The 23703-nt window shown below is 63.8% G+C and overlaps 4 protein-coding genes across 4 annotated transcripts; 3 read left to right on the top strand and 1 right to left on the bottom strand.

Moving 5' to 3' along the window:
* The first annotated feature begins 51 nt into the window (after window positions 1-51).
* LOC118701045 (ribonuclease H2 subunit C-like) lies at window positions 52-2068 on the top strand. Its single transcript, XM_036405622.2, has 4 exons — window positions 52-387; window positions 746-867; window positions 1063-1182; window positions 1636-2068. Exons 1-4 carry the CDS (start codon window positions 246-248, stop codon window positions 1681-1683), a joined length of 432 nt encoding a protein of 143 aa, XP_036261515.1. The 5' UTR covers window positions 52-245; the 3' UTR covers window positions 1684-2068.
* Window positions 2069-2072: 4 nt separating this feature from the next.
* LOC118701041 (histone acetyltransferase KAT5-like) lies at window positions 2073-12170 on the bottom strand. The gene is given in 15 exon segments (XM_036405617.1): window positions 2073-2340; window positions 3110-3191; window positions 3794-3953; window positions 4602-4695; window positions 5232-5372; window positions 5461-5550; window positions 6687-6718; window positions 6721-6934; window positions 7789-7863; window positions 8606-8686; window positions 9467-9682; window positions 10823-10959; window positions 11307-11375; window positions 11898-11964; window positions 12116-12170. Coding segments are annotated over 15 exon segments (1602 nt in total). The 5' UTR covers window positions 12125-12170; the 3' UTR covers window positions 2073-2205.
* RELA (RELA proto-oncogene, NF-kB subunit) lies at window positions 11904-19163 on the top strand. The gene is made up of 12 exons (XM_054518266.1): window positions 11904-11964; window positions 12116-12404; window positions 13153-13203; window positions 13321-13469; window positions 14085-14233; window positions 15093-15184; window positions 15529-15657; window positions 15841-15945; window positions 16407-16619; window positions 17104-17184; window positions 17534-17620; window positions 17836-19163. The coding sequence occupies exons 2-12, from the start codon at window positions 12170-12172 to the stop codon at window positions 18369-18371; spliced, it is 1827 nt and encodes a 608-aa protein (XP_054374241.1). The 5' UTR covers window positions 11904-11964; window positions 12116-12169; the 3' UTR covers window positions 18372-19163.
* Window positions 19164-19247: 84 nt separating this feature from the next.
* On the top strand, window positions 19248-22685 carry DRAP1 (DR1 associated protein 1). Its single transcript, XM_036405620.2, has 7 exons — window positions 19248-19466; window positions 19873-19945; window positions 20178-20271; window positions 20740-20859; window positions 21517-21604; window positions 21815-21897; window positions 22274-22685. The coding sequence occupies exons 1-7, from the start codon at window positions 19425-19427 to the stop codon at window positions 22401-22403; spliced, it is 630 nt and encodes a 209-aa protein (XP_036261513.1). The 5' UTR covers window positions 19248-19424; the 3' UTR covers window positions 22404-22685.
* Window positions 22686-23703: the final 1018 nt, after the last annotated feature.

The following is a 23703-nucleotide window of genomic DNA, read 5'->3' as shown; positions in this document are numbered from 1 at the left end:
GGTCTCTCTGTGGGGCTGGGGGCGTCCCTCGAGGTCTTGGGGGGGGGGGGGTCCCAGTACACGGGGAGGGGCTTAAAAGCCCCCCCCGACCCCAAACCACATCTCCCATCATTCCTTGCACTTCCCACTTCCGCCATCTTTCCTCCCCATGGGCGCCGCCATCTTTATTCCCTCCAAAATGGCGTCTCCCGCCGCTTCCGGCGCGCTCTGACGTCACTTCCTCCTAATTCCCCCTCCCATCTAAAATGGCGGCTCCGGTTCGGGTCCGGGTTCCTGCCGGGGCTCCCCCGGAGCCGCTCCCGGTCCAGCTCCTGCCCTGCCGGGTCCAGCACGACGGACCCGCCCCTGTGGCCGCGTTCCTGAGGGCGCGGCCCGGCCCGGGCGGCGGTGAGGGCCGCGAGGGGATCCTGAGGGGACCCTGAACTGGGGGGGTGGGATTGGGCTTGAAGGGGTCGGGCGGGGGGCTCTGGGAATGGGGTGGGGGCCGGTTTGGGGGTCTGGGTCGGGTTTTTGAGGGTCCCAGGGAGGTTCTGGGGGGGTGTTTGGGGGTCCCAAGGACGTTTGGGGGTCCCGGGGAGGTTCTGGGGGTGTTTTTGGGGTCCCCCACCAGATCTCTGGGCCTCGTTCCGGGGGCGCCGTTTGGGGAGTCCCAGGCAGGTGTTGGGGATCAGGGGGAGGTTTTTGGGGATCCCAGGGAGGTTTTGGGGGTCCCTCCGCCCCTCACTCTGTCCCCCCGCCCCCCCAGATCTCTGGGCCTCGTTCCGGGGGCGCCGTTTGGGGGGTCGGGAGCTGCCGCTGCCCCCCGGCTACACGGGGGTGGTGCTGAGGGGGGGGGAGCCCGGAGAGCCCCCCCTGGGCGACCCCCAGGTGAGGAAGAGACCCCCAAAATTCATCCTTGGGGCAGAGACCCCTCCCCACCCCAGACCCCCTCCATGGGGCTCAGACCCCCCCCCCCCCCCTTTTCCCCTCCCGGGGGTCTCAGCCCCTCCTGGGGGTCTCAGCCCCCCAATTTCCCCTCTTGGGGGGTCTCAGCCCCATGTCCCCCTGCCCTTTGCCCCCCAGGCCGGGTCGGTGACAGTGACGGGGACGTTCGGGGCCATCACGGACTGGGGGGGTGACACCGTCCCCCCCCCCGGGCGGGGCCTGGCCCGGGCCCTGCAGTGGGGACCCCTGGCCCAGGCCGTGAGTCTGGGGGGGCACTTGGGGGCACATTTTGGGGGGGTTGGGGGTGCATTTGGGGGACTGGGATCACATTTGGGGGAGCTGGGGTCACAATTTGGGGGCTTGGGGTCGTATTTGGGGGGGTCGGACGGTTCTGGGGTCACATTTGGGGGGGTTGGGGCCATGACTGGGGGGGTCTGGGGTCACCTTTGGGGGATCCAGGGTCTCATTTTGGGGGCTTGGGGTGTCATTTGGGGATTTAGGGTCACATTTGGGGGGGTTTGGAGTCACCTTTGGGGGCTCTGAGATCACATCTGGGGGTCCAGGGTCACCTTTGGGGTTTGGGGTCACATTTGGGGGTTCAGGGTCACTTTTGGGGGGTCTGGGGTCACATTTTGGGTTAGGGGCACATTTGGGGGGTCTGGGGTCACATGTGGGGGTCTCTGGCCCCCCCTGACTGTGCCCCTCCCCCAGCTCCACGCCCCTGTGACTGAGGACAGCGAGGAGGAGGCGGAACCATGACAGGCCACGCCCAGAGGGGGGTGGAGCTTGTGCAAGCCACACCTTTCCATGACATCAATGGATCAACTGCAGCCATGCCCACCTCATTAACATAGCTGGTCACACCCAGTGGGTGGGGCTTGTTTAACTCAGAGTGCCTGGAGGCCCTCCCAGTGTGGGTGGAGCCTGTGGAAGCTCCACCTACTTTATTTAAAAGACCAAATATGTTCATAGGAGGCTCCACCCACAAATGATGCCTCCCCCACTGTGGGTGGAGCCTCCCAAAGCCACACCCACACTCGATGCCATGTCCACAGTGGGAGGAGCATTCCAAAGCCACTCCCACAGTGGGCGTGGCCTGATCAACCCCCACCCCTTTATGGTCAATAAAGGATTTGCAGCGCCAGGCGTGGGCGGGGCCAGGTGCTGTTTAATGAGCGGCGCCAGGTAACACAGGGGGCGTGGCCCAATGGGGCGTGGCCAGACCTGGCAGGGCGTAGCCTGGGTGTGTCCTGCGTGGGCGTGGCCCGGGTGGGCGTGGCCTCACCATTTCCCGCGCTTGCTCCAGTCCTTGGGGGTGAAGTGGAGGCACTTGGCGTCGATGCGCAGCAAACGCTTGAGCATGGCGCGCTCGTGGCCCTCCACGATGTCCTCGGACAGCGTCAGGATGTACTGACCCTGTGGGACAGGTGTGCACAGGTGGGACAGGGTGTACTGACCCTGTGGGACAGGTGTGCACAGGTGGGACAGGTGTGTCAGGGTGTACTGACCCTGCACAGGTGTGTCAGGGTGTACTGACCCTGTGGGACAGGTGGGACAGGTGAGACAGGTGTGTCAGGGTGTACTGACCCTGTGGGACAGGTGTGTCAGGGTGTACTGACACTGTACAGGTGTGCACAGGTGTGTCAGGGTGTACTGACCCTGTGGGACAGGTGGGACAGGTGTGTCAGGGTGTACTGACACTGTACAGTTGTGCACAGGTGTGTCAGGGTGTACTGACACTGTACAGGTGTGCCAGGATGTACTGACCCTGCGGGACAGGTGCGTCAGGGTGTACTGACCCTGCGGGAGAGGTGTGCACAGGTGTGTCAGGGTGTACTGACCCTGTGGGGACAGGTGAGATGGGTGTTCACAGATGTGTATAGGTGGGATAGTTGTGTACAGGTGAGTTAGGATGTACTGGCCCTGCAAGGACAGGTGTGCACAGGTGTGTCAGGGGGTACTGACCCTGTACAGGTGTGCACAGGTGTGTCAGGATGTACTGACCCTGTACAGGTGGGACAGGTGTGTCAGGGTGTACTGACCCTGCGGGACAGGTGTGCACAGGTATGCACAGGTGGGACAGGTGTGCACAGGTGTGTCAGGTGTGCACAGGTGTGTCAGCCAGATGTCCAAAGGGGGACACAGGGAGGTATTTCATGGCCCCCCAGGTGTGTTGGGGTCCCACCTTGTAGTAGTTGATGAGGTTCAGGTACTGCAGGGTGGAGATCACGTCCTCCTTCTTGATGCTCGTGATCTCGCTGATCTCACTGGGGGAGGGGCAAATCAGGGGGGGCTCCACGCCCTGACCCCCCCCAAACCCCCCAAAACTCCCCAAAATCCCCCAGACCCACCTGACACCCCCAAACCCCACCCAGGTTGGGAAAATGAGGGGGTGGAGCCTCAAATGGGGGGCGTGGTTAAACTTTGGGGGCGTGGCCTGGAGGAGGTGTTCTGCCATGCTCAGCAATGATTGACAGGTGGGGCGGAGTCTCAGGTGTGGCTTTTGGCAGGGTGGGTGTGGCCTGGAGACGCTGTCGTGCCCCTTGTGGTGGGCGGGGCTTTGGGGAGGGGGAGGATCCTTGTGGCACAAAAGGGGCGTGTCTTCTGTAAATGGGCGTGGCCTGAATAAGCTGCCCATATTGGGTATTGCTCAGTGTAGGCGGAGCTTTGGGAAGAGGTGGAGCCTCAGAGAAAGGGGTGTGGCTTTATGAAGGGGCGTGGCATGAGTGACCTGTCAGTATTGTGAATTCTGCTGTGTGGGCGGGGCTTTGGGAAGGGGTGGAGCCTCAGGGTGAGGGTCTATAAGGGGAATGGAGGGGGCGTGGCCGTGGGGAAGGGGGCGTGGCCGCGGGAAGGGGGCGTGTCTCACTTGATGGTGATCTGGGGCCGCTCGCCAGCCTCGGCCTTGAGCCCCATGAGGATCTCCAGGATGGTCTGGGACCAATAACTGCGGTACGAGAGCAGCCCCAGGTCCGAGAGCGGCTTCTCGGGGGTGCCCGTCTTGCCCTCCACCTTGGACAGCTCGTAACCTGCGCCAGGTGAGACAGGTGAGGGGCTGGGGAGGGACGGGGGACACTGAGGGGACAGGCGGGGACAGGACTGGGATAGGTGGGACAAGAGAGGGACAGGTGAGGGGGACAGGGGACAGGTGAAACAGAGGGGACAGGGGGGGGACAGGGGACAGGTGAAACAGAGGGGACGGGGGGGGACAGGGGACAGGTGAAACAGAGGGGACAGGTGAGGGGGACAGGGGACAGGTGAAACAGAGGGGACGGGGGGGGACAGGTGAGGGACAATGGGAGAGGTGGGACAGGTGATGTGGGGGGTGGAGGGGGATTTGGGGTAGGATTTGGGATTTCCCAAGGGTTTGGGGTGAGTTTGGGGTGGGATTTGGGTGTTCCCAGAGGTTGGGAGTGGGATTTGGGATGGGATTTGAGATTTCCCAGGGTTTGGGGTGGGATATGGGGTTTCCCAGGGTTTGGGGTAGAGTTTTGGGTTTCCCAGGGTTTGGGCTGGGGTTTAGGCTGGGGTTTGGGGTGGGTTTGGGGTTCCCCGGGGTTTGGGCTGGGGTTTGGGGTGGGTTTGGGCTGAGGTTTGGGGTTCCCCAGGGTTTGGGCTGGGGTTTGGGGTGGGTTTGGGGTTCCCCAGGGTTTGGGGTGGGCTCTGGGGGCACTGACTGAACTCGATGAGCAGCTTGCCGTAGCCGCGGCGCTGGTACGGGGGCAGGGTCAGGATGCAGGCCACGTTGTAATCCTCGGTCGACTCCTTCTCCTGCAGGAAACCCCAGCATGGGACCCCAGAAACTTCTGGGACCACCTCAGAAACCCACGGGACCACCCCAAAAGTCTCTGGGACTCCACCTGAAAATCCCCAGGATCGGATCCCAAAAACCCCTGGGACCACCCCAAAATCCCTCAGCAATTCCCAAATTCCCTGTGTCCCCCCCTTCCCCGCTCCTCCATCCCTCAGTGCTCCCATCCACTCCCTCAAACACCCGAATTTCCCCCCAAATTCTCCCCAAACCCCTTCCAGACCCCCCAAATCCACCTCAAATCCCCTCCAAATTCTCTCAAATCCCCTCCAGACCCCCCAATTCTCCCTCCAATGCCCCCCAGACACCACAAGTCCCCCCAAATGCCCCCCAGACACCACAAATCCCCCCTAAATCCCCTCCAGATGCCCCAAATCCCCCTAGACCCCCACAAATTCCCCTCCAGGCCCCCCAAAGCCCCCCAAAATCCCCTCCAGACTCCTCAAAATCCCCTCAAATCCCCTCAAAATCCCCCCAAATCCCCCAGGCCCCCCACCTTGGAGAAGTAGCCCACGATGTGGAAGCCTTTGCAGTCGTACTCGGTCATGACGTAGAAGAGGAAGGGGTCGGTGTCGTAGTAAAGGGTCTTGTGGTCCAGGAAACACTTGGCCAGGAGGCAGAGGTTCTGGGAATAGCTCTGGGGAGAGGTCCCGGGGGGCTCAGCGGGGGTGGGATTGGGGGGAGCCCCCCGGGACCCTCCCCAGAGCCCCCCAAGCCCCCCTGACCTTGTTCTTGCGGCCGTCGATCTCGAAGAAGGAGATGGTGCCCTTGCGGTAAATCTCATTGCCAGGGGGGTGCCGCAGGTCACACTTGGTCTGGGGGGGTTTGGGGGGGTTTTTGGGGGGTTTTGGGGGGGTTGGGGTGGGGGATGGAAGGGGAAGATCAGGGGTGAAAATGGGGAGGGAAGAAAGGGAGGAAAAGGGAAATCGGGGAGAAGAAATGGGGGGAGTTTAAGGGGAGGGAATTGGGGGTAAGAGGGTGTCCAAATCCCCTTGAAACCCCCCCAAAATCTCCTCAAATCCCTCTGGGGATGCCCCAATTCAGGGATCCTTGTGTCCAGCTTTGTCCTGCCTCTCAAAACTCCCCCAAACTGCCCTAAACTCCCCTAAAACTCCCCCAAATCCCCCTAGAACTCCCCCAAACCGCCCTAAACTCCCCGAAACTCCCCCAAATCCTCCTGAACTCCCCCAAACTCCCCCCAAAGCCCCCTAAAATTCCCCAAATCCTGCTAAAACTCCCCCAAGCTTCCCTGAAACTTCCCCAAATCCCCCTAAACCCTCCTAAACTCCCCTTAAACCTCCCTGAAACTCCCCCAAATCCCCCAAATCCCCCTAAACTCCCCCCAAATGCCCCTAAACCCACCTAAACTCCCCTTAAACCTCCCTGAAACCCCCCCAAATCCCCCTAAACCCACCTAAACCCCCCCAAATCCCCCTAAACCCACCTAAACCCCCCAAAAATCCCCCTAAACCCACCTAAACTCCCCTTAAACCTCCTGAAACTCCCCCAAAATCCCCCTAAACTCCCCCCAAATCCCCCCTAAACCCACCTAAACTCCCCCCAAAAGCCCCTAAACCCACCTAAACTCCCCCAAATGCCCCCTAAACCCACCTAAACCTCCCCCAAATCCCCTAAACCCACCTAAACCCCCCCAAATCCCCCTAAACCCACCTAAACTCCCCCAAATGCCCCCTAAACCCACCTAAACCCCCCCCAAATCCCCTAAACCCACCTAAACCCCCCCCAAACCTCCTGAAACCCCCCCAAATCCCCCTAAACCCACCTAAACCCTCCCAAATCCCCCTAAACCCACCTAAACCCCCCCCAAATCCCCCTAAACCACCTAAACTCCCCTTAAACCTCCCTGAAAACTCCCCCAAATCCCCTAAACCCACCTAAACCCCCCCCCAAACCTCCCTGCCCGCCCCAAATGCCCCCCGTGCCCCTTTACCAGGTGCCTCTGCAGGCAGCGCAGGCTGTGGCGTACTTGAGGCAGAACTCGCACAGGTAGAGCACGGGGAGCCCCGTCAGCTCCTGCGGGTACGGAGAGAAGTACCAGGGCTTGAGGCGGTGCCGGCCCAGCTCGATGCACTCGATGTTCTTCATCCTGGTGACGATGTCGTCGTGGCTGCGGTCGGACACCAGGCTGCCCGTCATCCTCGGGGCTGAGGGGGCTCCATCCGAGGAGTCCTGGGAGTCCTGGGGACAGGGATGGGGACAGGGATGGGGTCAGGGATGGGGACACCAGGCTGCCCGTCATCCTGGGGGGTGAGGGGGCCCCATCCGAGGAGTCCTGGGAGTCCTGGGGACAGGGATGGGGACAGGGATGGGGCAGCCCCTCCCCCCCACTGTCCCCAAGTGTCCCAGGTGTCCCAAGGATGTCACACAAGTGTCCCAGGTGTGTCCCCAGGTGTGTCCCAGGTGTGTCCCCAGGTGTGTCCCCAGGTGTGTCCCCAGGTGTGTCCCAGGTGTGTCCCAGGTGTGTCCCAGGTGTCCCCAGGTGTGTCCCCACGTGTGTCCCAGGTGTGTCCCAGGTGTCCCCAGGTGTGTCTCAGGTGTCCCCAGGTGTGTCCCCAGGTGTGTCCCCGGTGTGTCCCAGGTGTCCCAGGTGTGTCCCAGGTGTGTCCCAGGTGTCCCCAGGTGTGTCCCCAGGTGTGTCCCCAGGTGTCCCCAGGTGTGTCCCAGGTGTCCCCAGGTGTGTCCAGGTGTGTCCCCAGGTGTGTCCCAGGTGTGTCCCAGGTGTCCCCAGGTGTGTCCCCAGGTGTGTCCCTGGTGTGTCCCAGGTGTGTCCCAGGTGTCCCCAGGTGTGTCCCAGGTGTGTCCCCAGGTGTCCCCAGGTGTCCCCCCAGGTGTGTCCCTGGTGTCCCCAGGTGTGTCCCAGGTGTCCCCAGGTGTGTCCCAGGTGTCCCAGGTGTGTCCCAGGTGTCCCCAGGTGTGTCCCCAGGTGTGTCCCTGGTGTGTCCCAGGTGTGTCCCAGGTGTGTCCCCAGGTGTGTCCCTGGTGTGTCCCAGGTGTGTCCCCAGGTGTCCCCAGGTGTCCCCAGGTGTCCCCACCTCGTCTGTCCCCAGACACGCCGATTTCCTCTTCCGGCCCGGCTGTGCCGCCACCGCCCGGCGAGCGGAGCCGTTCTGGGGGGAGAGGGGGGGGGTCAGCACCTGGAACCCCCCCAAAGCACCCCCAAAATCACCCCCAAAATCAGCCCCAAAACCACCCCCAAATATCCCAAAACATCCCAAAACACTTTTAAAACACTCAAAAATTACCTCAGATTTACCCCAAATCACCACAACCCCCCCCAAATCACCATAAATCACCCCCAAACCACCCCAAAACTGCCTGAAATCCTCCCAAATCCCCCCAAAATCACCCCAAATTGCCCAAAATCACCACAAAACACCCCAAAACTGCCCCAAAATAACTCCAGATCACACCCAATGTGTGATTGGTGTGTTACTGGTCACCTACTGGTGTTACTGGTGTGTGACGGGTGTTGCTGGTTGGTTACTGGTGTTACTGGTCAGTTACTGGTGTGTTACTGGTGTTACTGGCGTGTTCCTGGTCCATACAGGTGTTACTGGTGTTACTGGTCCATCCTGGTGTGTTACTGGTGTGTTACTGGTGTTACTGGTGGTAGTTACTGGTAGTTATGGGTTATTACTGGTGTGTGATGGGTGTTACTGGGCCGTACTGGTGTTACTGGTGTGTTACTGGTGTTACTGGCGTGTTACTGGTGTGTTACTGGTCCATACTGGTGTGTTACTGGTTGGTTACTGGTGTTACTGGCGTGTTACTGGTGTGTTACTGGTCCATACTGGTGTGTTACTGGTTGGTTACTGGTGTGTTACTGGTCCATACTGGAGCCGGGCTCACCTGGGGGAACACGGACGCCTGCGAGGTCTCGGTGGGGGCGGGGACGGGCGTGGCCGGGGACACAACCTCGACCTTGCGCTTCTGGGACCAGTGCAGACCAGTTCAGACCAGTTCAGCTCATCCCAGTCCATCCCAGTCCCTCCCAGTCCATCCCAGTCCCTCCCAGTCCATCCCAATCCCTCCCAGTCCATCCCAATCCATCCCAGTCCCTCCCAATCCATCCCAGTCCCTCCCAGTCTGTCCCAGCCCATCCCAATCTCTCCCAGTCTGTCCCAGTCCATCCCAGTCTGTCCCACTCTCTCCCAATCCCTCCCAGTCCATCCCAGTTCATCCCAGTCCCTCCCAGTCCATCCCAGTCCATCCCAATCTCTCCCAGTCCCTCCCAGTCTGTCCCAGTCCGTCCCAGTCCATCCCAGTCCGTCCCAGTCTCTCCCAATCCCTCCCAGTCCATCCCAGTTCATCCCAGTCCCTCCCAGTGTTCCCAGTACACCTGAGGAAGGGGAGGCTCAGGGGACACCCGGCTGTGGGGACAGGGACCCCTGGGGACAGGGACCTGCCAGGGGCCATTTCTGGGGCTGCTTTTGGGGCCAGCTGGGGACACTGGGGACATTTGGGGACCCTGGGGCCACTGGGGTCATTGGGGACAATGGGGGCATCAGGGACCCTGGGGACATTGGGGACATTTGGGGACCCTGGGGCCACTGGGGTCATTGGGGACAATGGGGGCATCAGGGACCCTGGGGACATTTGAGCCATTGGGGACACTGGAGCCATTGGGGACCCTGGTGACATTTGAGGACATTGAGGGACCCTGGGGACATTTGGGGACATCTGGGGACATGTGGGGCCCCCGGGCGTTACCGTGGGGCGCTGGGGGGGCTCGGCCTCGCTCTCCTTGGGCAGGTGCAAGCGGAGCGTGATTGGTGGTGGCCCTGCTGGTGGCCCTGCTGGTGGCCCTGCTGGTGGCCCCGCCGGTGGCCCTGGTGGCCCCAGGGGTGGCCCCGGTGGCGGCCCCGGTGGTGGCCCTGGCAAACTCTTCCCGCTGGCCACCGGCAGCGCCAGCTCCAGGCTCTTCCTCTGCGCCGGGAGGAAGAGGAGGGTTTAGGGGGACACCCAGGGGACACCCAGGGGACACGGAGGGGACAAAGCCACCACGGCTCGGGGCCCTCCCGGCACCCCCCGCGCCCCCTCCCCGGGTCCTAAAGGGGGTGGGGGTGGCCTCGAGGGGACAGGGGTGTCCCCAGTGTCCCTTAAAGGGGTTGGGGATGTCCCCAAGGGGTCAGAGATGTCCCCAGAGTCCCCTTAGAGGGGTCAGGGATGTCCCCAGAGTCCCCTTAAAGGGGCCAGGGATGTCCCCAAGGGGTTGGGGATGTCCCCAAGGTCCCTTAAAAGGGTCACAGATGTCCCCAAGGAGTCAGGGATGTCCCTAAGGTCCCCTTAGAGGGGTCAGGGATGTGCCCAAGAGGTCAGAGATGTCCCCAGGGTCCTCTTAGAGGGGTCAGGGATGTCCCCAGGGTCCCTTGAAAGGGTTGGAAATGTCCCCAGGGTCCCCTTAGAGGGGTCGGGGATGTCCCCAAGGGACCAGGGATGTCTCCAAGAAGTTGAGAATGTCCCCAGAGTCCCTTGAAAGGTTCAGAAATGTCCCCAAGGTCCCCTAAAGGGGCTGGGGATGTCCCCGAGGGGTCAGAGATGTCCCCAGGGGTCCGGGGTGGGTCCTGGGGATGTCACCACCCCCCAAGGGGTGTCCCCAGGGGATGTCCCTGCCACGGGGGTGAGTGTCCCCACCTCGAGGGGGTTTGGGGACTCCAGGTCTGTCCCCAACGGCTCCGAGTGTCCCCTGTCCCTGTGTCCCCCCCGTGTGTCCCCTCAGTGCTGGCCCTGCTCAAGGCTGTGCTTGCGCTGTCACCTGCACCTGTCCCAGCCGCTCTCCTGTCCCGACAATGTCCCCTGTCCCCATCCTGCTGTCCCCACGTCACCTCTGTCCCCGTGTGTCCCCCACGTCCCCGGTGTCCTTCGCTGTGTCTCCCTGTCCCCCCATGTCCCCATGTCCTTCCATGTCCCCTCTATGTCCTTGTGGCCCCCATGTCCCCATGTCCCCCCCTGTCCCCCTCACTGTGTCCCTGTCGGGGGAGCCGGGCCGTGACCCCCCATGTCCCCCATGTCCCCCCCCATGTCCCCATGTCCCCCCATGTCCCCATGTCCCCCTGTCCCCCTCACCGTGTCCCTGTCGGGGGAGCCGGGCCGTGACCCGGGCAGGCCGTTCTTGGTGGGGGTTTTGGCCTCCTTGCGGGGCACCTGCACCCGCTTCAGGTCCAGCCGGTCGTGGGTCACCCACTCGTCCAGGCGCTTGTTGACTGGGGACAGGGGACACACACAGGGTGACAATGCCACCCCAGCACCGCCAGTGTGCCCACCCCGGCCCTGGGGACACACACAGGGTGACAATGCCACCCCAGCACCCATCCATCCCTGGGGACACACACAGGGTGACAATGCCACCCCAATGCCACCCATGACCCCCCAATGACCCTTGTGACCACCCTCTGTCCCCCCCATGTCCCCATCTCCCCCACGTCCCCCGTGTCCCCCACATGTCCCCGTGTCCTCATGCCCTCATATGTCCCCATGTCCCTGTGTCCCCCCTGTCCCTGCTGTCCCCCCATGTCCCCTCGATGTCCCCCCTGTCCCCAGTGTCACTCACAGTCGATGTAGTGCACGTAGAACAGTTTCCTCCCGCTGATGTCCTTCACGCTCAGGATCTCGGCCAGTGCTGCAACGAGGGGGGGTCACCACTGACCCCCTTCTGGGGATCCCCCCCAGGGACCCCCCAAAACCCACCAAGGACCCCCAAAACCCACCCAGGGATCCCCCAAAACACACCCAGGGACCCCCAACACTCCCACAGGGACCCCCAAAACCCACTCAGGGACCCCCAAACCGCCCCAGGGACCCCCCCAAAGCCACCACAGGGACCCCCAAATTCCCCCCAGGGACCTCCCCCCACTCTGGGCTGTCCCCAAACCCCCCCCATTACCCCCTCATGTCCCTAAACCCCCTTGGGACCCCCGACACCCCCGGGGGCCAGGCCCCGCCCCTTCCTCACACCACGCCCCAAAAGCGCCCCGCCCCTCAGCGCAAACCACGCCCCCTCTCACTCCCCCGCCCCTTCCCTTCCCCAGGCCCCGCCCCTCCCTCCCGCTTCCCGCCCTTTGCCTCAGCCCCCGCCCCCTCCGCAGCCCCGCCCCCATGTCCTGATTGGCCGCCCCCCGCGCTAAGCCCCGCCCCGACTCACGCCACTCATCCTCGTTGTCCTGGTTACGGCGCAGCACGGGCAGGCGGCAGCCCTCGGACACCTCCCCCTGCGGGGGCGGGGCCTCGTCAGGGCCGGGAGGGCCCCAAAACCCCCTCGGGGGATTCGGGGGGTCCCCGAACCCTTCGGGAGGCTCCCGGAACCCCTCGGGAGGGTCCCCGAACCCCCTGCGCGCTGCCCCCCCCCCGCCCGCTCCCCACCTCCGCCATTCTCCTCCCGGCCTCCGCTTCCGGCCGGCCCGACGCGCTTCCGGGATGCGGCCACGCCCCTTTCCCTTTTTAGCCCCGCCCCGGCTCCGCCTCCGGTTGGCGGGAGCGCCCGTGAGTGGGCGGGGCTTTCCCGGCAGCTGCGTCACGTGGGGGCGCGCGGCGCTTCCGCGAGCGGCGGCGCAAGAGGGGGACCCCCCCCCCGCCCTTCCCCCACCCCCGGGACCTCCCGGGACACCCCCGGGATCCCCCGGGACCCTCCGGACCCCCAACATGGAGGACGGTGAGTGCCGAACCCCCCCGGGGGGGTTTTGGGGCCGTTCCGCTCCCGGTGCCGTCCGGGGGTCGCGGGGTGAGGGGGGGTGAGGGCACTTTAAGGGGGGGGGGGGGGGGAGGTTAAAGAGGAGGGGGCGGCGGCTCCTTGGGGGGTGGGGGGGTTTGAGGGAGACCCCTCCCCTAAAGTGACCTCCTGGTGGAGTGGCCCCGTTTTATGCGACACCCCCGTGAAAAGACCCCCACCCACTTTGTGTGACCCCTCCCCTTTTAAGTGACCCCGCCCCTCAATGCGACCCCTCCCCTAAAAGTGACCCCCCCTTAAAATGACCCCTTCTCAAAAGCGACCCCTCTCTTATAAGCAATCCCCCATTAATATGACCCTTCCCCTTTAAAGCGACCCCTCCCCTTAATGCGACCCCTCCCCTAAAAGTGACCCCCTAAAAGCGACCCCTCCCCTTAATGTGACCCCTTTTATTGTGACACCCCCGTCAAGAGACCCTTCCCTTAAAACGACCCCTCCCTTTAAGTGACCCCTCCTTAATGTGACCCCTCAATGTGACCCCCCTTAAAGTGACCCCTTTTATTGCGACACTCTCCCATTAATGTGACCCCTCCCCTTAATGTCACCCCCCCTTAATGTGACCCCCCCTTAATGTGACCCATCCCCTTAATGTGACCCCCCCCATTGCAATGCTCCCCCCGAAGCCCCTCCCCCCGAAGCCCCCTCCCCATTAACGCCCCCATTGCCCCCGCAGTGACCCCCCCGGACCTGCTGCCCTTCCTGCTGCAGGACTGGGGCGCTCCAGGTGAGTGGGGTCACCCCGGGATGGGCGATCGGGGGGGGTCCCGACGGTCCGGGACCCCCCCGGGGGGGTTTGGGGGGAGGGGCTGACGGGACCCCCCCCCTCCGTGTGCCCCCCCAGAGCCGGGGGGGGCGGCGCCGTTCGTGGAGATCCTGGAGCAGCCCAAGCAGCGCGGGATGAGGTTCAGGTACAAATGCGAGGGGAGATCGGCCGGGAGCATCCCCGGGGAGCACAGCACCGAGAGCACCAAGACACACCCCACCATCAGGGTGAGTGCAGCCCAGTATAGACCAGTATAAACCAGTATAGACCAGTAACCACCGGGACCCTGCCTGAGCCACCCCTGAGCCCCCAGGACCCTCCCTGAGCCCCCCCAGTGCCCCCATCCCCGGGGAGCACAGCACCGAGAGCACCAAGACACACCCCACCATCAGGGTGAGTGCAGCCCAGTATGGACCAGTATAGACCAGTATAAACCAGTATAGACCAGTGCGCCCCGGTATCCATCCTGCCTGAGCGCCCCCAGTGCCCCCATCCCCAGGGAGCACAGCACCGAGAGCACCAAGGCACACCCCACCATCAGGGTGAGTGCAGCCCAGTATAGACCAGTATAAACCAGTATAGACTAGTACCTTCTTGGGACCCTGCCTGAGCCCCCCAGTGCCCCCCAAGCCCCTGCCCACCACCTGTGCGAGTGTCCCAGTGCACCCCAGTATAAACCAGTGCACACCAGTAACAGCCTGGGACCCCCCCAGTCCACCCAGTAGGGGGGGAGGGTTCAGCAGCCGCCTCCCCCAGACCCATCCCAGCATCCCCGTGAGCCTCCCAGTATAAACCAGTACAAACCAGTCCAAACCAGTACAAACCAGTTTTTACCCCCACAGGTGAACAACTACCGAGGCCCAGGGCGGGTCCGGGTGTCGCTGGTGACCAAGGACCCCCCCCACCGCCCCCACCCCCACGAGCTGGTGGGCAAAGACTGCAGGGACGGCTTCTACGAGGCCGAGCTGTGCCCCGAGCGCAGCATCCACAGGTGGGACCCCCCCCAAATCCGGGACACCCCCCCAGACCAGGGACACCCCCCCCAGATCGGGGACACCCCCCCCCCCCCCCAAATCCTGGACACCCCCATGGGGCCGATGGGATCATCCAAAATTGGGGAACCCCCCCCAGATCGGGGACACCCCGCCAAAAACCTTGGGGACACCACCCCCAAAATCGGGGACACCCCCATGGGGCAGGTGGGATTGCCCAAAATTGGGGACACCCCCGAAACCTCAGGGACACCATCCCCAAATTGGGGACACCTTCCCAAAACCTTGGGGACACCCCCATGGGGCAGGTGGGATCACTCAGAATTGGGCAACCCCCCCCAAAAATTGGGGAACCCCCCAAAAGAGCAGGTAGTATCTCCCAGAATATTGGGGAACCCTCTCCAGGGCAGGTGGGACCACCCAAAATTGCGGGGGGATCCATCCCAAATATGAGGAATCCCCCTATCAGGCAGGTGGTATCTCCCAAAATGTTGGGGAAACCCCCCCCCCTCCCGTATAAGGCAGATGGGATCATCCGGAATGGGGAAATCCCTCCCCCAAAATTGGGGAACCCCCAAAAAAGACGGGGGAACCCCCCCCCCCCAAAACAGCAGGATCACCCGTTGTATTGGGGAACCCCTCTCGAGGGCAGGTGGTATCTCCCAAGTATATTGGGGAACCCCTGGGAGCTCAGGTGGAACCACCCAAAAAAAGGGGGGGAACTCCCAAAATCCAGAACCCTCCTGGGACTCCTGGGAGCCCCCAAAATTTGGGGTCTCCTCCCTTAAGGGTCCAGGGGGGACCCCAAAATCCAAACTGAGCCCTGACCCCCCCCAAATTCCCCAATTTTGGGGTCAGTTTCCAGAATTTGGGGATTCAGTGCGTGAAGAAGCGAGAGCTGGAGGCGGCTGTGGCCGAGCGGATCCGCACCAACAACAACCCCTTCAACGGTACTGGGAGCACTGGGAGGGACTGGGAGGGACTGGGAGAGGACTGGAAGGGATTGGGAGGGCACTGGGAGGGGACTGGTGTGTACTGGGATATACTGGTCCATACTGGGCACGACCTGGGGGTATCACTGGGGGGTGCCTGGGGGTGTCACTGGTTTATACTGGTTTATACTGGTTTATATTGGTTTATACTGGGCAGTGCTGGTGGAGCAGCGTGGGGGTGAGTACGACCTGGGGGTGTCACTGGTTTACACTGGGTTATACTGGTTTATGGTGGTTTATATGGGTTTACAGTGGTATATACTGGTCTGTACTGGTTCATACTGGTCTGTGCTGGTTTCCAGTGCCGGCGGAGCAGCGCGGGGGCGAGTACGACCTGGCCGCCGTCCGGCTCTGCTTCCAGGTGTGGGTGAGGGGCCCGGGGGGGCTGCGGCCCCTCCCCCCCGTCCTGTCCCAGCCCATCTACGACAACCGTGAGTGACCGGGGGGGGGGCAATGGGGACACCTGGGGACACACCTGGGACATTGGGGACACACCTGGGGATACCTGGGGGACATTGGGGACACACCTGGGGACACTTGTGGGACACCTGTGGGACCCCCCCAGTGTCCCCGGTGACCCCGGTGACCCCGTGGTGACCCCGTTGTGTCCCCAGGTGCCCCCAGCACGGCCGAGCTGCGCATTTGCCGCGTCAACCGCAACTCCGGGAGCTGCCGGGGCGGGGACGAGATCTTCCTGCTGTGTGACAAGGTGCAGAAAGGTGAGGGACAGCCCGAAAACACCCTGAAAACAACACCCCAAAAACAACGCCCTGAAAACACCCCGAAAACACCCCAAAAACAACACCCCAAAAACACCCTGAAAACACCCTGAAAACACCACAAAAACACCCCCAAAACACCCTAAAAACACCCCAAAAATACCCCAAAAACAGGACACCCCAAAACCTGGGACATCCTGAACTGGGGACACCCCGAAAATGGGACACCCTGGACCTGGGACCCCCAAAACCTGGGGATATCTGTGTCTGTGTCCCCATGCGTGTCCCTGTCCCCATGCCCTGTCCCCATGCCCTGTCCCTGTCCCTGTCAGTGTCCCCATGCCCTGTCCCTGTCCCCATGCCCTGTCCCTGTCCCCGTCCCTGTCCCCATGCCCTGTCCCTGTCCCCTGGTGTCCCCTGCTGTCCCACGGTGTCCCCACGGTGTCCCCCTGTCCCCGCAGAGGACATCGAGGTCCGTTTCTGGGCCGAGGGCTGGGAGGCCAAGGGCTCGTTCGCGCAGGCCGACGTTCACCGCCAGGTCGCCATCGTGTTCCGCACGCCGCCCTTCCGGGACCCCGCGCTGCGCGCCCCGGTCACCGTGCGCATGGAGCTGCAGCGGCCCTCGGACCGCCAGCGCAGCGCCCCCGTGGACTTCAGATACCTGCCCCACCAGGGTGGGCCTGGGGAGGGGGCTACGGGGGGCTGTGGGGCAGTTATGGGGGGCTAGGGGCAGTTATGGGGGGGGGTACAGGCAGTTATGGGGGGCTAGGAGCTGTTATGGGGTCCCTTTGGGGCATTCTGGATCCATAGAGTTGCAGTGCCCCTGTGGATTTCTGCTACCTGCCCCACCAGGGTGGGCCTGGGGAGGGGTCTGCAGGGGGCTATGGGGCAGTTATGGGGTCCTTAGTGTGGGTTTGGGGGGCTCCAGGGTCCCTTTGGGGCATCCTCAGGTGACTCTGGGACATTCCCGGGTCCCTTTGGGGCATTCCCGGCTCCCTGGATCCCATTGATCCCTATTCCCATTGCAGCTCCCATTGATTTCCTATTCCTGCCCCACCAGGGTGGGCTTGGGGAGGGGTCTGGGGGCTCCCAGGGGGTCTCAGGCAGGTGCCAGGCCTCACTGGGATCTAACTGGTGTCACTGGTGTCACTGGTGCAGGGGACCTGCAGTGCATCGAGGAGAAGCGCAAGCGGACGCGGGAAACGTTCCGCTCCTTCATCCAGCGCAGCCCCCTGCCCGGTGGGAATTCGGGGGGATTTGGGGGGATTTGAGGGGATTATTGGGGTCCCTGGGGGGGATTATTGGGGTCCCTGGGGGACTTTGGGGGGGATTTGGGGGGATTATTGGGGTCCCTGGCGGGTCTGGAGGGGAAACTGGGGGTCCCTGCGGGAGATTTGGGGGATCCCAGGAGGGTTTGGGGTCCCTGGGGGGGCTCCAGAGGGGATTTGGGGTCCCTGGGGGGGTCTCTGAGGAGGTTTTGGGGTCCAGAGGGGATTTGGGGTCCCTGGGGTGGTCTCTGAGGAGGTTTTGGGGTCCAGAGGGGATTTGGAGTCCCTGGGGGGGTCCCTGACCCCCATTTCCCCCCCAGCTCCAGCCTCCAGCGAGTCGCGGCCCCCCCGGCGCCTGGCGGTGCCCTCGAGAGCCCCCCCGGCCCCCCAGAACCCCCCCAGTGCGGGTGAGCGGGGAACTGGGAGCACTGGGAGCACTGGGAGGGACTGGGAGGGACTGGGGGGGGGAAATGGGTGGTGGGAGGAAAGGAGGGAATTGGGGAGGGGGAGATTGGGGGGTAAATGGGGAGGGGTAAATGGGGCTGGGGGCGATTTTGGGGGGACAATGGGGGAAATTGGGGGGCGTTGAGCCCCTCCCTCACCCTCCCCTCCCCCCCCCCAGCTCCCTCCTTCTCTTTCGGGGGTCCCGGGGGGCTCCTGGGGGCGCCGCCCCCCGCCGAGGCCGAGCCTTTGTCGGAGGCGCTGCTGCAGCTGCAATTTGAGGAGGGGTCCCCCCAAATCCCCCAAATCGGGGGTGGGGGGGGGTCCAGCAGCGTGACCCCCCCCCAGTTGGATTTTGGGGCCCTTTTGGGGGACTCCCCCTTCCCCCCCCTGGACCCCCTGAACCCCTCGGAGCTCCAGCGCCTGCTGGGACCCCCCGAGCTCCCCCCGAACTTCGGGGACCCCTCCCCAGATTTTGGGGGGGGGGTTTCAGAGCTGCCCCCCCCTCCCGCCCAGGATTTTGGGGGGGGTCCCCCCATGCTGATGTCGTACCCCGAGGCCATCGCCCGCCTGGTGCAGAGCCAGGCCCCCCCCGCCCCGGGGGCGCCCCCCGAAATGGGGCTGGGGGCGGAGCTGGGGGGGGGCGGGGAGGACTCGCTGCCCTCCCTGGGCGAGCTCGACTTCAGCGCCTTCCTCAGCCAGTTCCCCTCCTCCTGACTGGGACGCACTGGGACGGACTGGGGGGCTACTGGGAGGGTCTGGGGCTTTACTGGGAGGTGTTGAGGGGTTACTGGGAGCCACTGGGAGGGATCTGGGGGAGTTCAGGGGGTACTGGGAGCCACTGGGAAGGTCTGAGGCTTTACTGGGAGTTACTGGGAGGTGTCTTGGGGTTTGTTGGGGCTTACTGGGAGGCTTTCGGGGGTTACTGGGACTTGCGGTGAGTTACTGGGAGGCGTCTGAGGGCTACTGGAGTTTACTGGGAGTTACTGGGAGGCTTCTAGTGTTAACTGGGAGTCACTGGGAGGGTTTTAGGGGTTACTGGGAGTCACTGGGAGGCCTTTAGGGGTTACTGGGAGTCACTGGGAGGCCTTTAGGGGTTACTGGGAGTCACTGGGAGGCTACTGGGGAGCATTGAGGGCTACTGGGGCTTACTGGGAGTCACTGGGAGCTCTCTGCGGTTACTGGGACACAACTGGGAGTCACTGGGAATTCCGTGCGGTTACTGGGAGCTACTGGGAGGACACCGAGTGCCTGCTGGGGGTTACTGGGAGACTCCTGGGGGGGGGGGGGTCCCTGGGTGCCTTTTTGGGGGGGGGGATCCCCGCTTCGCCCCGCCCCCCGGGGCACAGCAGCCAATGGGAGCGTGGCCGCCCCTCCCCCCAGCCTTAGCCCCGCCCCCATGGAAGTGCCTTTAGGGGGAGGGGAAAGCCCCGCCGCTCCCCCCACCCCAATAAACGGTCCAAGGCCCGCCTGCGTTTGATTGACAGCTGAGGGGCGTGGCTTTTGTTATGGGCGTGATTTATTTACGGGGGCGTGTCCATCTTGGCGCTGCCTCAGCCGGGGCGGGGCTTTGGCGGGAAGGGGCGTGGCCTCGTCCCGGAAGGGGCGGGGCGAGCCGCGCCGGGGAGGCCGCGGCGGAGCCGAGCGGGGGCCGGGGCCGGGGCCGGGGCCGGGCCGGGAGCGGCCGGAGCGGGGCCAGGAGCGGCGGGAGCGGGGCCGGGCGGGACCGTCCGGGATCCCCCGGGATCCCCCGGGGCCAGCGAGGCGGCCATGCCGAGCAAGAAGAAGAAATACAACGCGCGCTTCCCGCCGGTACCGGCTGAGGGGGACGGGGCCGCCATGGAAACGGGGGGGGCGGGCGGCGGGAAATGGGGGTTACCATGGCAACGGGCGGGGCGGGGAAACGGGGGTTACCGTGGCGACGGGCGGGGGGGTCACGTCACCATGGCAACGAGGGTGGGGTCATGAGGGTCACCATGGGAACCGCGGTGAGGGCGGGGCTGAGGCTGAGGGGTGGGCGGGGTTTGGGCGGGCGGGGCCGCACGTGAGGGGGCAGGTGGGGGCGCGGCCTGGGGTGGGCGGGGCTCTCCAGGTGAGCGCTCAGGTGAAGGAAGGGGGGCTCAGGTGAGGGAGGGGCTCTCCAGGTGAGGGAGGGGCTCTCCAGGTGAGGGTGGGTTGCTCCAGGTGAGCGCTCAGGTGAGGGTGGGGCTCTGTGCAGGCGCGGATCAAGAAGATCATGCAGACGGACGAGGAGATCGGGAAGGTGGCGGCCGCCGTGCCCGTCATCATCTGTATCCTCTGGCACACCTGGGCACAGCTGGGCACACCTGGGACCCCGCCCTGCTCACCTGCTCACCCCTGTGTCCCTGGGGCTGTCACCTGCGTGCCTGGGGCTGTCTCTGTGTCCCTGGGGGTGTCCCCTGCGCACCTGTCCATCTGTCCCCGCGCACCTGTGCGTATCCCTGGGGGTGTCACCTGCGTACCTGTCCGTCCGTCTGTCCGTCCTTAGCTCTGCGCTCCCAGCGCGGGCCCTGGAGCTGTTCCTGGAGTCGCTGCTGCGCAAGGCGTGTCACGTGACCCAGTCCCGCAACGCCAAGACCATGACGACGTCACACCTGTGAGTGCCTCACCTGTCCCCAGGTGTCCTTACCTGTCCCTCACCTGTCAGTGCCTCACCTGTCCCTCACCTGTCCCTCACCTGCCTTCACCTGTGAATGCCTCACCTGTCCCCAGGTGTTCTCAGGTGTCCCTCACCTGTCCCATCTGTTCCTCACGTGTGAGTGCGTCACTTGTCCCCAGGTGTCCTCACCTGTCTCCCACCTCTCCTTCACCTGTCCCCACTCGTCCTCAGGTGTCCTCGCCTGTCCCCACCTGTCCCCACCTGTTTGGCACACCTGGGCCACCTCAGGGAGTTGGGGACGTGTCTCTGACACACCTGAGGCACTTTTGGGGTGGGTGTGGCCTATCCCAGGTGTGTTGGGTGTGGCCGGGTGGGTGTGGCCCATTCCAGGTGCGCCGGGCGTGGTCAGGCGGGCTGTGGGCGGGGCCGGGCAGGTGTGGGCGTGGTCTGAGGCCCCGCCCACAGGAAGCAGTGCATCGAGCTGGAGCAGCAGTTCGACTTCCTCAAGGACCTGGTGGCCGCCGTGCCCGACATGCAGGGGGACGGCGACGACGCCCACGGCGACGGGGACAGGGGCCCCCGCAGGTGAGCACACCTGGGGACACACCTGGGCACACCTGGGCACACCTGGGGACAGCCCTGGGATAGTTGGGGAATACTGGGATACCCCCATAGTGACGGGGACAGGGGCCCCCGCAGGTGAGCACACCTGGGGACACCTGGGGCACACCTGGGGACAGCCCTGGGATAGTTGGGGGACACCTGGGCATACCTGGGGACACACCTGGGTACCTGGGGACACACCTGGGTACCTTGGGGGACACCTGGGGAGATCCCTGGACACCTGAGGGACACCTGGGGACACTTCTGGATCCCTGGGGGACACCTGGGGATACCTTTGGATACTTTGGTGACACCTGGGGACACCCCTGGATATCTGGGGACGCTTCTGGGCACCTCGGGGACCCTTGTGGCGTAGCTGGGGAACAGTTGTGGAGCCCTGAGGGACACCTTGGGTCACCTGGGGAGGGTCCTGGGGTACCTGAGGGACACCTGAGGGACCCCCAGGTTCCTCTGGGCCCCACCTGGGAGACCCTCCCCACACCTGAGGTCCCTGAGGGGGGTTTGGGGCAGTTTTGGGGTGCATGGGGGTCCCTGAGGGAGGGATTTAGGGCAGTTTTGGGGTCCCTGAGGGGGGGTTTGGGGTCAGGGGGGTCTCTAATGAGGGGGGGTCTCTTTCAGGGGGCGCCGCCCGGGCAGCGGCCGCAAGAACGGGGGTCCCGGGGCCAAGGGGACCCCAAAACAATCGGGGACAGACTCGGAGCAGGAGGTGAGGGGGGTCCTGGGGGGTCCTGGGGGGAAACTGGGGGGTCCTGGGGGGGTTTGGAATTTCTGGGTCCCCTCTGGGGTGGGGGATTTGGGGGTCCTGGGGGGATTTGGGGTTTCTGGGTCCCTCTGGGGGGGTTTTGGGGATCCCCTGGGCATGGGGGGGCGTGGGAGGATTTTGGGGGGGGTCCCCTCATTGTCCGTCCCCCCCCAGGAGGACTCTGAGGACAGCGACAGCGACGGCGACGAGGAGACCCCGCAGCCCCCCCCGGCCCCGCCCCCGCTCACCTTCAACAGGTGCGGCCTGGGGGCTCCTGGGGGGATTTGGGTTTTTTTGGGGGGGTTTGGGGTTTTTTTGGTGTTTTATTGGGGGGTTTTTGGGGGTTTTTTTAAAGTTTTTTTTTAGGTTTATTTGGGGTTTTTGGCCCGGGGGGGGGTTGGGGGGTTGGGGTTTTTTTGGGGGGGTTTCTTGGGGTTTTTGGGGGGGGGTTGGGGTTTTTTGGGGTTTTTGAGGGGGGGGTGGGGGTTTTTTTTGGGGGGTTTCTTGGGGTTTTTGGGGGGGAGTTTGGGGGTTTTTGGGGGGCAGTTTTAGGGGGGTTTTGGGGGTTTTTTTGGGGGGGTGTTTGGGGTTTTCTCAGGGTTTTCCCCCCCTCACCGTCCCCTTTTCCCGCAGCCCCGGGGTCCCCTTCGCCCCCCTGGGCCCCCCCACCCTCCCGGGGGGGCTCCCGGGGGGGCTCCCCCCGGCCCCCGGCCCCCCCCGCGCCCGCGAGGAAGAGGAGGAGGATGAAGATTACGATTCCTAGCGCCCCCCACCCCCCAATTTTTACCCTTTTCTCCAGGATTTTCCCCCATTCCGGGGTCGGGCCCCCCCCTCCCAGTTGGGCCTTACTGGGAGCTGGCCCTGGCCCCAGTTTGGGGGGGCTGGGGGGTACTGGGAGCACTGGGACCCCCCCGGACACACCTGGGACCCCTTTTTGGGGGTGGTGGGGGGCACAGGGGGGGTCGGGGGTGGATTTTGGGGCTCTTTGGGGGCGTTTGCTGAGTCGGGGTTTTTGTATCGGCTCAATAAAGTTCCTGTTTCCATATGGACCCCTCCCAAAAAAACCAAAACCTGGGACCCCCCCCAAAAAAACTCCTGGGACCCCCCAAAAAAAACCCCTGGGACCCGCCCCCAGAAACTGGGACCCCTCCCAAAATCCTGGGATCCCAAATTCCTGACACCCCTCCCAAGAAAAACCCTGAGACCCCCAAACCCCGGGACACCCCAAAAAAAACTCTGTGACCCCAAAAATTCTCAGACCCTCCCCAAAAAAATCCTGAGACCCCAAAAACTCTGAGACCCCCAAATCTCTGAGTTTTCCCTTAAAAAATTCTGGGATCCCAAACCTCTGAATCCCCTCCCCAAAATTCCCGGGACCCCTCCCCAGTTCCCATTTCCTTCCTCGGCCACCAGGGGGCGGCAGAGCCCCCACGGAACCCTATGGGGGATTTTTGGGGGGGTTCCGAGACGATTTTGGGGTTTTTTGGGGGGGTTTATGGGGGTTTGGGAGGTTGTGGGGATTTATAGGGGGGTCTTGGGGGACTGTCGAGGATATTGGGGGATTTATAGGGGGTCTATAGGGATTTATAGGGGAGCTGCGGGTACCTGGGGGGCGATGGGGGCATTTAGGGCAATTACAGGGTCTGCACTGGGGGAGCTTTTGGGGTCTCTGGGGGGGTTTTAGGGACCTGCAGGGGCACTGAGGACTTAAAGGATCTATAGGGGTCTGCGGGGGGACTTGTAGGACCCTAAAAGGGGGGGTTAGAGGGGTCTGGGGGGTCAGTGAGCTCCTATAGAGGCTGCCAGGGTCCTATAGGAGCTTTAAGGGGATTTTAGGGGGTCTTTAGGGGCTTGGGGGGCTCTGTAGGGGCTTGGGGGGATTTAGGGGGGTATGGGGGGATTATAGGGGTTATGGGGGGTCCACAGGGGCTCGGGGAGGCCGTGACAGCTCTCCGGGGGCTCTTGGGGCGCCCCGAGGGGCTCCTGGGGGCTCTTTGGGGTCCGGAGTGGGGACACCAACAGGTGGGGGGGGTCCCTAAATGTGGGGAGGGGCTCGGGGGGTG

Source organism: Molothrus ater, unplaced genomic scaffold (genome assembly GCF_012460135.2).
Source record: "Molothrus ater isolate BHLD 08-10-18 breed brown headed cowbird unplaced genomic scaffold, BPBGC_Mater_1.1 matUn_MA122, whole genome shotgun sequence".
NCBI lineage: Eukaryota > Metazoa > Chordata > Aves > Passeriformes > Icteridae > Molothrus > Molothrus ater.
Note: the sequence above shows the minus strand (reverse complement) of the source record. Positions and strands in the feature narration are given on the sequence as shown.